Source organism: Trichosurus vulpecula, chromosome 5 (genome assembly GCF_011100635.1).
Source record: "Trichosurus vulpecula isolate mTriVul1 chromosome 5, mTriVul1.pri, whole genome shotgun sequence".
In the NCBI taxonomy this organism is placed as follows: Eukaryota; Metazoa; Chordata; class Mammalia; order Diprotodontia; family Phalangeridae; genus Trichosurus; species Trichosurus vulpecula.
The window spans coordinates 56,706,218-56,720,431 of NC_050577.1; the positions used below are offsets into that span (position 1 = coordinate 56,706,218).

General features: G+C 41.9%; 1 protein-coding gene across 1 annotated transcript; it reads left to right on the forward strand.

Annotated features, from left to right (window-relative positions):
• Positions 1-702: 702 nt before the first annotated feature.
• On the forward strand, positions 703-12,102 carry VIM (vimentin). The gene is made up of 9 exons (XM_036761215.1): positions 703-1,692; positions 2,382-2,442; positions 7,619-7,714; positions 7,806-7,967; positions 8,754-8,879; positions 9,587-9,807; positions 10,072-10,115; positions 10,534-10,619; positions 11,737-12,102. The coding sequence occupies exons 1-9, from the start codon at positions 1,127-1,129 to the stop codon at positions 11,776-11,778; spliced, it is 1,404 nt and encodes a 467-aa protein (XP_036617110.1). The 5' UTR covers positions 703-1,126; the 3' UTR covers positions 11,779-12,102.
• Positions 12,103-14,214: the final 2,112 nt, after the last annotated feature.

Consider the following 14,214-nt stretch of genomic DNA (forward strand, 5'->3'; position numbering starts at 1 on the left):
TAGACACCGTCTACTACAATTCAGAGCAATTCTATAAGTTGGGTGAAGACTTTGCAGAAAATGAGCACATCCAGACTAGAGTTGGTTTGTCTAACGGTTTCTGAAGCTGGGCATTGGAGAAGAGCCTCTCCAAGCAACCACGGCCCAGTGATTCATCTCCAGTGATTCACGATCCCCTTCCCTCTCCATTATTTCTATCCTCCTCTACTGCCTCCCCTCCCTTGGACTCCAGACTGTCCGATTCCGGACAAAACCCGCAGGGTCCCTTGACACAGTGGACAGCCCGGGGGGATAAATGAATTCGCAGAAACGAGCCCATCCCTCTTCTTCCGCTAGGCACAAAAGGGAAGTAACAATGCCTGAAGAACTTCATTTTCTGAAGTGCACGCCCCTTCTCCCTCGTCTCAAATCTCAGCCTCTTTCTTTCTCGCTGCCTCCTTCCTTTGTGGCCGAGAAATCGCTCTCCCCCCGCTTCTCCTCCCACTTGGCCAGGGTCTCTCTTCACTCTAGTCCTTCCTGGAGGAGTCCTTTTGGCTCCTCAGGCCTCCCTTTCGCCCTTTTGGCAGGAAACCAGGGTACCCCTCCCACCTCCTTCTACTACGCCCCTTTGGAAGAGTTTCCTACACCTCTCTCCTACTTTTCCAATCTCAAGTTCCGCGTGGGTCCCCCAACTTCCTCTAAGCTTTCTCCCACTTCTTCAATGTGCCCAAAGGTGGAAATCACCCCCTCCTGCATGGGATGATCAGCAGGATTCCGAGCCCAGCCCCAGAAGTAACGGGATCGGGCTCTCCGCCCAGTTTGGGGGAGACGGGGGAGGGCTAAGGGCGGCACCCCCTCCCACCCTTACCCCACCCCTCCACACCCCCTCCCCGTTCCCTCCCTACTCTGTCCTTTCTCTCTGGGTCCCCATTGGCTGGCGAGTGGCCGGGGATGGGCCAGCTGCAGGGGCCCCCTCCACCGATATAAGAATCGCCAACGAAGCGGGGTCCCGCTCTCTGCCGCTCCAGTCGCCCAGATCTTGTCGCCTTAACTGCAGCCAGCACCGCCACCACCGCCCCTCTCTTCACCGCCAGTCGCGCTCCACGCAGCAGGCACTACCCACTAGCTCCACAGCAGCCCTCCAGCCATGTCTACCCGGTCGGTATCCTCATCCTCTTACCGCAGGATGTTCGGCGGCAGCAGCGCCGGCGGGAGGCCCAGCTCCAGCCGCAGCTACGTGACCTCGACCACCCGCTACAGCCTGGGCAGTGCCATCCGCCCGAGCACCACCCGCAGCGTGTACTCCTCCTCCCCGGGTGGTGTGTATGCCACGCGCTCATCGGCGGTGCGCCTGAGGAGCAGCGCCCCGATCCCCGGGGTGAGGCTGCTCCAGGACTCGGTGGACTTCTCCTTGGCCGACGCCATCAACACCGAGTACAGGAACACCCGCACCAACGAGAAGGTGGAGCTGCAGGAGCTGAATGACCGCTTCGCCAACTACATCGACAAGGTGCGTTTTCTGGAGCAGCAGAACAAGATCTTGCTGGCCGAGCTCGAGCAGCTCAAAGGGCAGGGCAAGTCGCGCCTGGGGGACCTGTACGAGGAGGAGATGCGGGAGCTACGCCGGCAGGTGGACCAGCTCACCAACGACAAAGCCCGGGTGGAAGTGGAGAGGGACAACCTGGCCGAGGACATCATGCGGCTCCGCGAGAAGTAAGAGCTGCGCTAGGTCGCTGGGATCGCCCTGCCATTATCTATTGTCCGTTTCACCTAGTTGGGGAGGAGGAGGGATGCAGACTGGGGTGCTCCATCCCTGGTCTGGCCGGGGCTGCCACGCCCTTAGGCCTTTGGGCGTGGTGGAGGAGAGGGAGCCCGGGCTGGGGAAGGAAGAAGAGTAGGGGACTATGGTTTGGTATCTGTTTTGAGGTCGCCCCGCCCCGCCCTTCATCTCTTGCAGCTTTCTGCCCATGCACTGGCCTTAAAAAGTTGCTCACGGTTGTATCCAATCTATTAGCGCACCCTTTGTTGGAGGCGGGAAAGAGTTGCACAAACTTTCCCCCAAGTTTCCTTGCCTTCTTCCCGGAGAGGCTCGGAAAGAAAGAAAAGGATGGCTTGGGGGAGGGAGGCGAGACAAAGGGCAGTGACGCCACGGGCTCGGCCACATTCACTTAGCTGCTCGCCCTTTCGAGTCCCACTTCAATCGGTCCCTGCAGCCCCCACTCCCTCAAAGGGGCCGATTAGAAAGAGGCGAAGTTAGCCGTCCAACATTGGAGAATTGGTTCTCCCCCCGCCCCCCCGCCCGGGAGGGGAGAGGGGGAGGGTTTGGTGGTTGGGTGTGGCTACTTGTCCAGCCCAGCTGGCGGTTTCCCACTTCCTCCGTGGTTGATGTGTCACTATTTCAGGTTGCAAGAGGAGATGATGCAGAGAGAGGAAGCTGAGAGCACCTTGCAATCTTTCAGACAGGTTTGTAGCCTTCCTTCCCTGTCACCTTTGTCCATTCCACTCGCAGTTCTAAAAGTTGGTCGTTAACCCCAAACTCGGCTTCGAATAGCTTCCAATCTGTTGGCGCAGCCCTCTAGCGGTGGCCAGGTGCCAAATCCGAGCTCCCCAGGACCTGGGGGATTTGCCTGGGTGTCACCAGAGAATACAAAGGCCAGTAATATAATCCTCCTTAGCTTTTAACTTTGTTTCAAGTTTTGAAAGAACAGGGCAGTCTTAATTTTTCCCACGCTTTCTGAGACTCAGATTTGAGCAGCCCCAGTTTGAGTGGGACTGCGACTTGCTGAAGTCAAAGAAGTTTGACATCTTTGTATTGTATCCAAGCCAAAAGAAGTGCAACACACAGTGGTTCAAAGTGTAAAAAAAATGTTGTTTTAAGAAGAACTTGGTGTGAATAGAATCAAGGCAGAAACTAGGTGGGGGGAGGCGCTGGAAAGGAGGGGGAGTCCTATTGCATAGTAAACTAGATGGGGCATAAAACAAAAGGGCTCCCATACGCAACTATTTTTTTTTATCTTATAAGGGTGAAAAGGAGCCATCTGCCCTGCTGGCTATAGAGTGTTAGTGGTTTCTATGGGATTCACTATGGAATGTAGATAGAAGCATTCTGGCAAGTGGGGTCGCCTAGACGGAAAGAATAGGAGTCTTTGTGTTCACAGGGAAGCTTGCAACAGGCTGCATTCTTACAGAATATGTAATCATTTTTAATTGGAGACAAGTATTTTATAACAGTTATACTTAAACCTCAGCAGCACATTAGATAGGATGTTAGAACTTTTAAAAGGACATTAGTTGGAGCTGGTCTTGAAAGGACTCCTCTTCCTTCTCTTTGTAATTTCCTTTTCCAGAAAAGTTTTTCTTTAAAAAGGTGCTCTCATGGGTGAGGGGGAGGAAACTGTACAACAAATATGTCTTAAAGGATAAAATAGAGACATTTCCGAAAGGGAAGGAATAATCCATCTACTTGCAAGGTCATACACTCTGATTAGGAAATGACTAAAATTTACAAGAGCCCTTATAAAATTAAACTTGAGTTTCAAGTGACATTTTCGAAATAGATACGTTATGCTCCAGAACTTTGAGAAATCTGAGGCTGTATTAAGAGAATCGAAAATGAAGGGGCAGCTAGGTGGCAACAGTGGATAGAGAACCAGCCCTGGAGTCAGGAGGACCTGAGTCCCAATCCAGCCTCACACTTACTGGTTGTGTGATCTTGGGCAAGTCACTTAACTCCGATTGCCTCCAAAAAAAGGGGGAGGGGGAAATGAAGTGCAGAATGGTTACTTACTTTAAATTTTGAGTCAATATATGCCAGAGCATACTTTAAGCTTATCATTAGATTAAGGTTTATTTTAGCCTCTCCCGGGTGGAGGTGTTTAGGATATTTAGAGCCGAGATAGATACATACATGTGTACAAACATACACCCTTACATACATATACTTACACCAGGATAAACTGTGAAGTGTAGGGTAGTGAGAAGAGCGAAAGATCTGAAATTAGAAAGCTCAGATTCAAATCCTGCCTCTATAGTTTCCTACCTGTGTGATCTAGGGCAGTTGACTTAACCTCCCTTTGTCCCGGTTTCCTCGACTGGAAAGTGAGGGGTTTGGACTAGATGACCTAAGAAGTCCCTTATATCATAAAATGGATAATAAAAATGGATGGGGAAGGGAGAATAGAGTAATGCAATTCATTTTCAAGGATTGGCAAGAAAGCAGTGATCGTGAATGATTTGATCACATTTCCATTCACTTGAGTTTGTCAGTATCACTTTCTTGTGACATTTTAGTGGGTTTTTTAAATTTGTAAGTCACAATTTCAGAGTAAAGATGTCCACCCACCATGTTAGGATTATATTCAGAAACCAAAGCGGATTTGCCAAATTACAGAAGATATGATGTCATGTTGTAGAAAAATGGGCTGTTGCCTTTATTCACTCATTTTTGAAGGATGAGTGGCATTTGTCCTGTACACTTATAAATAAGGGATAGTAAATCTCAGGACATAAATGAACTTAATTTGTTCTTTTCAGTCCTGTAGAATGACCCATGTGGCATTTTTCTTTGAGGGAGTCTGGACTGTTCGCCATAACCATTCTCAGAACTGAACAGAAAGCAAGCCAATTTTTTTCTTCACTCAAAATTGGATCTTCTTAAATTTATCACTTTTTACTTATTACTCAATTGCGTTTTTTTTTCAATGAGACTGTTACAAGTGTCTCTGAAGTTTGTAGAGTAGAAACTGTACACCAAATACATCTTAAAAGATAAAATAGAGACATTTCCAAAAGGAAAGGAATAATCCATCTACCTGCAAAGTCATATACTCTGATTAGGAAATATGACTATTTACAAATGGAGTTACTAAATGTTATATGTTGAGACAAATGAAGGTAAGTCTTCACCAGGCAACAGGAAGGTTTCTACATACACATTTCTATTTCAGAGTAAGAATGAGGTTCATTTTAAATAGTCATTTCGAAACAAGTTCTAGTAACTGACTTGAACCCATAGAAGGAAAAGGATGTACACACCCATAAGGTGCTCAGGAAGGGCACATGCAGCTCGGAGGCCGAATAGATGCAAAACAAAGGTGAATCAGAGGTGTTTCATTTTTCCTCCCTTGGCTCTTTCCTTGGCAGTGACAATACATATCCAGAGCTAGAGAACCGAAATACCAGACAAGGCTCATAAATCCTTGGAAACAGAGTGGTACCTAAAAGTGTATTTCAAAAGATTTGGGGTAGTGCACATTGTTTTGTTTAAATTAGTCATGAAATTTTATGGTTTGATAAGTGCCCTCTACCCCCCAAAAACCAAACCAAAACAAAAAGATCTTGGGAAAAGACCAGCTAGGTGGTACAATGGACTTGGAGTCAGGAAGACCTGAATTCAAATACAACCATAGATGCTCAATAGCTGTGTCACTTCATCTCTGCTTGCCTCAGTTTCCTTATCTGTAAAAAGGATAATAAAAATACTTATCTCTCAGAATTGTTAGGATAAAATGAGGATAAAATTAAAAGCACTTTGCGGACCTTACAATGCTATGTAACTACTAGCTATTGTTACTCTTAGATTGCAAGCTTGAAAAATAAATAGATGTCATTATTACTCATCTGTGGTACTTTGTTAAATTTACCATCGTCATATGAAATTTGATCTTAAAAGCTCTGTGGTGTTGAAAAAAAAGTTCCTCAAATATTTTTAAACTCAATATAAATGTTACTTCAATGGAGTAGGTAGTGCTAGAACAGCTGCCTGGGACCATTTGGTTTTTGTCCAGCATTAGGGGGCCTGGGATCTATTCTGTGCATCACTATCATGACTTCATAACTTTGGGAAGGGCTGACATTCCACAGAATGGATGCGTTTCTCCAAAACCCACGCAGTTTTATAACTGACATAGTTGGGGTATTTTATCACAAAGTTGTGGAACACATTTTTGTTATTTCTGAAAATCCTCTCAATCCGGAGTTGATGGTGGTCTACTCAGATGTGAATTTTCCGTGAAAGGTTTTAGGTTTTCACTTGAGTTCATGTATATCCAGGAGAAGGTACAGTATGAGGCATCAGAAGATTTACACTCTTGCTAAGTGGTCGGTGTATTTTAAATTTGGAAGGGAGCCTTTAAGATAATTTAGGCAAATAATCCAAATTTTTCAGATGAGAGGAGAACTAGGGAGATTTAAGCAACTTGACTAGATGGTCAATCAGTTAGCATTTATTAATCACCTATTGTGTGTCAGGCACTGTGCTAGGTGTTGGCAATATAAACAGAGAAGTGATATAGACACAATCCCCAACAATTCTAATATTCTGTCAGGGGAGGCATGCCTATCTATAGGTTTATATGTCGTAAATAAACAAGATAATTGTTTACCTTGGAGGTAGTGGGGGCAGGGGGAGAGGATTGAGAAAAGGTTTTACGTAGAAGATGCCACTTGAGACAAGTCCTGAAGAAACTAGGCATTCTAAAGTGTAGGAGTAAAGTGGTATTTAAAAAATTACAATCAAAGGAAGCAAACAATGGATTTTGTTGTCCAACATGTACCTTAAATGAACAGACTAGTGTAATTAGATTAATTAATCTCAATGACTATTTCTCATCAAAAAGCTTTTATTACCACTTCTATAATCAAAGATAACTCACATTTATGGAAGATGTGAAGGTACACAGGGCACTTTTCCTGTACAACAAACCAGAGATGCAGATAATGCCAGTATGATTATCCTCAGATTGCATATGAGGAAACTGAGGCTTGAATGTGATAATTGACTTTCCCAGTGGTACATTGCTAGTGAGTGTCTGAGCTGCGATACGAATCCAAGGCTTTGTGGTACATGAATGGATATGAGTCCAGGACTTCTCCCATTTTGTGTCACAGAAATGGAAAAAGATCTCACTTTTGTTAGAAGATATTCCCAGATGTTTGTGATGAGTTGAGTCAACCTTCACCCTCAAAGACTGATTTGCTAATGAGCATTTATAACTGCTTCTCAGAACTATCCTGGAGCATCTGGTGAAGTAAGGTGTTGGTTGAAACAACAAAAGCATTCTTGATAATACATAACAATGACAAAAGCTGACATTTATATAACACCTACTATGTGCTATCAGCTTTACAAACATTATTTCAGCTGATCCTCACAATGGCCCTGAGTGGGGGGGGGGGGTACTATTACTAAGTCCATTTTATGGATGAGGAAACTGAGACAAGTAGAGGTAGAGTGACTTGCCTAAGGTCATAGAGGTGGTAAGTATCTGAGGCTACATTTGCACTCAGGTCTTCCTGACTCCAGGCCCCATACTCTATCTACTATGAACCTAGCTACCTGTGTAGAATGATGTACACAATAAACATTATTTGGAAATCAACCAGTAATTTCATATAATTATACACTTAGCATCTTGTTAGTACCTTATTTAATAGAAGACATAAAAATTTCAGTCTAGCCCTTTCTTACAGAGGATAAAGTAAGTATCCTTTAGATCTCATCAAAAAACTTAAATATAAAATGGTTGAACCTGTAAGATTATATAGGACATGGGTTCCCAAGGCCAGTGCTATAGGAAGGCCTCTCAAATCTATTAACTGAAGTAATATAACTGCTAAAACTCTTTTCTTTTTTAATCAGGATGTTGACAATGCTTCCTTAGCACGTCTAGACCTGGAGCGTAAAGTTGAATCCCTGCAAGAAGAGATTGCTTTCTTGAAGAAACTTCATGATGAGGTAAATGGAGTCCTCTGACGTGATTGGATGTAGAGAATAGTGATGGCATCTGTGAGATGGTTGATCCATTCATCCACTCTTTTTTTTCTAGGAAATCCAAGAACTGCAGGCCCAGATTCAAGAACAACACGTTCAGATCGATGTGGATGTTGCCAAGCCCGACCTCACCGCAGCCCTGCGTGATGTCCGTCAGCAGTACGAAAGCGTGGCTGCCAAGAACCTTCAGGAGGCTGAGGAATGGTACAAGTCCAAAGTAAGAGCATAAACCAATGTGATCAGTTACTAAGGAAAATAATTGTGCTTTGAGGAAACTTGGGTACCTGCCACTGCTCCTCAGTTCCTATAGTGATGCTTAGTCGTGTGTAGGACTAGTTCTTTGATCCCCAACATCTGTTTTCCATGGAAAGAAGTTTATTTTGGTCTTTTCTCAGATTCCCATTATTTTCCAGTAACTTGTCCTGGCTCTCTATTGAAGTGGATTCCCCCAAAACATACATCTTCAAGATATTTTATTTGAGTAAGGTGATCTGATAATACTGACCCAAAAATGTTTATCAATACCCCTACCTCTTCTTTCTCTGACTTGCCTAATAATAACCTTGTGGTTAAAGGGTTGTCTTCCCCATTTAAGTATACAAATTTAAATTTATTGTTTGTACTATGCTTAGTTTTTGCATTTTCCTATTAAAGGCTCTTCAGTCCTCTAGATAGAAAACACCATGGCAGACACGCCCACTTCTGTAGCTCATGGAAAAGATGGCCATATATCAATGTCAGGCTGTACTAAACCAGACAGCCTGATGTCTTTAAACACATAGAAATGGAACTGAGTTATCCAGGGAGGCAGAATGCTTGAATGTTATTTAACTAGGAGGTAATCAACAAGCATTAATGAAGGACCTACTCTAAACCTGGTACTCTTATTGAGCTTTAAGGATACAAAGGGTCCCCGCCCTCAAGGAGCTTCCATGCTGGGGGAGACAATGTGTACACATCTAGGTCTCTATACAAAATAAATTTCGAATTTCTTTTTCAACAGTTTGCTGATCTCTCTGAAGCTGCTAATAGGAACAATGATGCCCTGCGCCAAGCTAAGCAAGAATCTAATGAATACCGCCGACAGGTTCAGTCCCTCACCTGCGAAGTGGATGCACTTAAAGGAACTGTGAGTACAATGTAGTTTTAAAGGAGGGAGCATTGCATTTGACCTTGGCTTCCATTTTTTATCTTTTAAATTAAATTTGACAATTTCTCAAGGGAGTATTCTCCGTTTATATTTAATATCTCCCGTTACCATTTTTTGAAAGGCAAGTCCCTTAGTTGAATAGTAGACTTTCTGTTCTGTTGACATAGTATCCTATATAAAGTTAACTTGAGTATGAGTGAGAGTAACCTGAACCATGAGCAGATTCCAGTTTTCCCATCTATTCTCATCTATTCTGAATGTATTTAATGGTAAGTCTGATAGTAATTTACAGTAGAGAAAGAAGAATAGTGAAGGAATGGAATTTAGAATGAAGAGATATAAAAATTTTTAATCCAAAATATCTGATGTCAGAATAAACTCAAGTTAATATTGAGCCAGAAATCCGTGATCCTGTATCTTAGATTAATCTTTCCTAACAAGAAGGGACTTGGTACTTTACCTCCTCCCCCTCTCCCTCCCTCAAATAAAAGTAATGTTCTGAGAAAGGTATTTTATTATAGTCTCTGAAGTTGTTTCAGCTTGTTGGATGAAAATTCTCTGTGCTTGAAAATAGCTACATAGCTTTCTGCAATGTGAAGAGACTATTAAGATTAAGCCAGAAAGCTATCAACTGGGAATCCTAGTGTATCTCTGTGAATATTAAAGGCCTTTCTCAATTTTTGCAGAATGAATCCCTGGAACGCCAGATGCGTGAAATGGAGGAGAACTTTGCCGTTGAAGCTGCTAACTACCAGGACACTATCGGCCGCCTGCAGGATGAAATCCAGAACATGAAGGAAGAAATGGCTCGTCACCTTCGTGAATATCAGGACCTGCTGAATGTCAAGATGGCTCTGGATATTGAGATTGCCACCTACAGGAAGCTGCTGGAGGGAGAGGAGAGCAGGTAGAGAATGTGAATCTGGGTGCATGGATGGACTTCCCTTGTTTGGAACAATGGGTGTGTTTCTGGGGCGGCGAAACTGCAGCCACCTGCAACAAAGAGGTGATTTAAAGGAATCCTTTGTAAGCTTTTGGAAAGTTAGGCCCTTCTGTAATGTGATCGCCTCCTAGAAGTATGGTTTTCCCTAAAGCCTGTGTTCATATGTAGCTGTTCCTGGTCATTGAAGTTGCTGTAACATGACACTTTTCTTGCTTTATTTTCTTACAGAATTGCTCTGCCTCTTCCCAATTTCTCTTCCCTGAATCTGAGGGGTAAGTACTTGGCTTTTCCTTTGTAAAGAAGTCAGCAGCTCGTAACCACTGAGCCATTTTGTTTTCTGGGGAAGGTCATCCTTTGTTAGAATGGATCTGATAATGACGTGGCAGTGCAAATTCTACTAAATGTCCAGAGTCTAGGACTGTGTCTTTTCTGGATGCATGTCCATCAAAAGCCTAAATGGGAGATGCTTAATCCCAAACCACCTAATTACCCTCTTGATGCCACCATGCTTTAAACATGGAGGTCTTAAAAATCAGCAAAAGGCTCTAAAAGCACAAGTCAAGCTTTTAGACTTCTTAGTGGTGAATCATTATACTGAACAGCTACAAAGAAAGTTTCATAACTCTTCAATTAAAATTCTTATGTTGTATGTGAGTTTTATTTTCTTTCTCATGTATGATCTCTCCACAGAAACCAACCTTGACTCACACCCTCTGGTTGACACTCATTCAAAGAGAACTCTCCTAATTAAGACTGTTGAAACTAGAGATGGACAGGTTGGTATCCTCTGAGTTAAGGGAATGGGTGAGCTAAGGAAGGAACCAAAAGCCTTGCAAGTCATGCTATTACCCAGATATACCCAAGTTATACATTTACATAGTCAGAGTCTAAAGAGTGACTAGCAGTCTCATCTCCCCCTATCCCAAACAGACACTCAACCAACTCATTAAGTGGTACCTGAAGTTGTGATGGGACTTTTCCTGCAGTGCAGTTAATCTGCATTTGCCAAAATGGCTAATTAGAAATGGAAATAAGTGAGACAGGGTTAACGTGCCTCAGGGGCTCCTTGACCTTGATCCATCTTGACTCCATGTGTAATTTCAGTTGTTAAAACACGACCTTTTAAAATTGGGATCTTCAACCAGCCATAACTGATGAGATGAAATTAGGGTAGCTGAAGGCTTTGAAGGAGTGAGCTTGACTTCTACCACTTGTATAGCATTTGTGAAAATCTACTGCAGGAGCTGAAGCATGAAAAAGGTGGATTAGGGAACCATAGTCAGTTTTCTATCGGCAAAATGCAGTTAATGACACAGCTGGACTAGGGCAAATCGGCTCCTCCCTGCACCTACCCCGTGGTGCCAGCTAGTCTCTTGATGCCTTGCAGTTTGCCGAATTACGATCAGGAGATTGGAGGCAATCTCCAAGTGAAATGAGGTATCCAAACACTTACATATGTTTGATAGTTGAGTTGTATTTGGAGAAAGGTAAGGTAAACAAGAACACCAAAGTGTCGGATTTACATACTTTCCTGTGTGCTTTTGAGCTACTGATGAGCATCTGTCAGAACCACCATAAAAATGTCCTTGTATATTCTTGCCCATCTGAGTGTTAAAGTCCATGAAAAGCATATGTAAATAGGCCAAAAGTATTTCATTCCCATTTACAGTCTCTACTGCATGTAACCAACCTGGAAATACACTTTTCAACTTCCAGCTCAGCTCTTTATTCTTTGATACCATTCTGTTACCTTCCCAAGTTTTTTGGGGCGGGGGAAGGGATTATGAACATCAAAGCCCATTTTCTTACAGAGGAATTTGAGGTTTTGGATCCTAATGCTAAGTCTAAATTGTATTTTGAATTTTTAACTTTCTTCCTTTTAAAAAAAAACAGGTCATCAATGAAACTTCTCAACACCATGATGATCTGGAATGAAAAGTGTGAGCTGACTGCAGTAGAATCTTACCAGCAAGAAGAAAAGAGAATTCCATATGTTAAAGAAACAGCTTTTAAGTGCCTTTCTGCAGTTTTCCAAGAGCGCAAGATAGATTTGGATAGCTATAACGGAATAGGCTTTAGTTCTTATGAACTGACCCTCGTAAAAGATTTAGAAAGTTTACAACAAAATCTAGTTTACAATGATATCTTGTGCTATCATACTTTTTTAAGAAGTGTTTTTGAATACCATAAAACTGCTTTTTATTTCCAGCCAGTGTCTGACCAACCTATTACTGCTTCAATAAATCTTTGGAAAATATGGTTTCTGGTCTTGTTTTTCATTTTTAAAAATAAACCACTGCTTAAAATGTGTCATTTTAGATTGGAACCTTACAATGATTCTCTGATACTTTGACTTGGTTACTATTTTCCTGATGGTTTCTTTAGTTTAAGAGTATATTTGCAAACTACAGAAGGCTTTAACATTTCCCTTTCTCCATCCTTTTCCTCATCCTCAGAAAGAGCAACAAAAAGTTGGGCACTGAATCAAAGTCTGGTCTTTCAACAACATGCTTAAGGTCTAGATAGACCATGACATCAACAACAGCCAAAAATCATTTACTATATGCTAGGCACTGGGGCATAAAATGACAAAGAAAAACATTCTTATGGAGGAGAAAATATGTATATATGAGTACATACAAAATAAATCCATATTCTTGGTGTGGTCAAACTACAATTCAGTCATTTTTACTGACAACCACAAAGAAAAAGTTATCATCTACAATGTGCCTGGTAATGGTGAATGCTTTGGAAGGATGGTGGTCTTTTATTGTTTTAACCATGTGAGTGAATCCTGTTTATCTCACTAGTTTTCAATCATTGGGATTTTCCATGGAGATCATTCAATAATTTAATAAATAGAAAGTAATGCCACCCTAGTCACGCAGGCAACTCTTCAAATCCAGAGTGAGATCAAATATGAAAACCAGTTTACTGAAATAATCTAGATGCCACATATAACTTCATTGGTAAAAAGAAAGCCTCAATTTAAAACTACGCCCAAAGGATTATAAAAGTGTTCATACCACTACTATGTCAAAGAGATAACAGGAAAAGGATCCACATATACAAAAATGTTTAAAGCAGCCTTTCTCAAGGTAGTAAAGAATTGGAAATTGAGGGAATGCTCATTAATTGGGGAATGGCGGAACAAGTTATGGTACTTGTGATAGATTACTACTGTGCTATAAGAAACAGTGAGCAGGACATTTTCAGAAAAACTTGGGAAGATGTAATGTGAGCAGAACCAGGAGAACATTGTACACAGTAACAGCAGCATTGTACAATGATGACTGAATGACTTAAATGTTCTCAGCAATATAATGGTCCAAGACAATTTCTAAGGAGTCATGATAAAAAATACTATCCACCTTCAGGGAAAGAACTCATGGCGTCTGAATGCAGATTGAAGCATTCTTTTTTAACTTTATTATTCTTTGGGTTTTTTGTTTGTTTTTTGGTCTGCATCTTCTTTTGCAACATGGCTAATATGAAAATGTTTTGTAAGATATCCATATGCATATATATATATATACATATATACACATATATCATCGATATCAAATTGCTTGCCTTTTGGAGCAGGGAGAAGGGAAGGAAAAGAATATGAAACTCAATTTTTTTAAAAAAAAGAATGTTAAAATTTTTTGCTTACATGTATTTTCAAAAAGGAAAGCCTTTTAAAATTCAGATCCTTAAATGAGGACAAATAATGATGTAAAAATATAGTAGTTGAATTTTGTTTTTTGTTTTTGTTGCCTCTGCGTTGTTGATGGCAATGAGCTAATCCACTGTAGCTGGTGGAGCATGAAAAAAATGGGAAGGGGATATAGCCTACCTTCTATTAGCAAGAGACAGTCAAAATGCCATTGTTGCAATAATTAGCACCTAGGCAAATTAACTAGTGGCTGCTGTGGGTGTTGATGTGTGAGATATGCGTGCCTTTCTATCTTCCCCTTTTTCTAGAGGGTAATTTTTTTTTTAATTTTCGTAGCTGATGACTTTCAGACAAATGATTCAGCAGTTTAATGTAACTGAATTGTAAACTTATTTGCATGCCTCCTCCAGGGAACCAGTTATTTTCCAAATAATGCAATAAATCTCCTGCAAAATGGTCTTACACTGTCTACTAGATGGTTTACTAGGTTCTAGAAGCAAAATCTTTGTATAAACAGAAGAAATTCCAAATGCCCCAAACTCTTCATGTTTACCACAAGTGACCTGACTTGATGTCCTGAGTCTGCAACCACTGTTTTGAGAAATTGAGCAATTCTGACAATCAAGCATTTACTCAGTGCTTACCAGATACTACCAAGGCCTGGAGTGGATATTCAAAAAGTAAAGGTATGGTCTGTCTGAAGACCTGACAGT

Excerpts from the sequence above, each read along its gene's own strand:
- VIM (XM_036761215.1), top strand. The coding sequence starts at position 1,127 with ATGTCTACCCGGTCGGTATCCTCATCCTCTTACCGCAGGATGTTCGGC. Across the intron at positions 2,443-7,618 it reads CCTTGCAATCTTTCAGACAG|GATGTTGACAATGCTTCCTT; the intron begins GTTTGTAGCCTT and ends TTTTTTAATCAG. Across the intron at positions 10,620-11,736 it reads TTGAAACTAGAGATGGACAG|GTCATCAATGAAACTTCTCA; the intron begins GTTGGTATCCTC and ends AAAAAAAAACAG.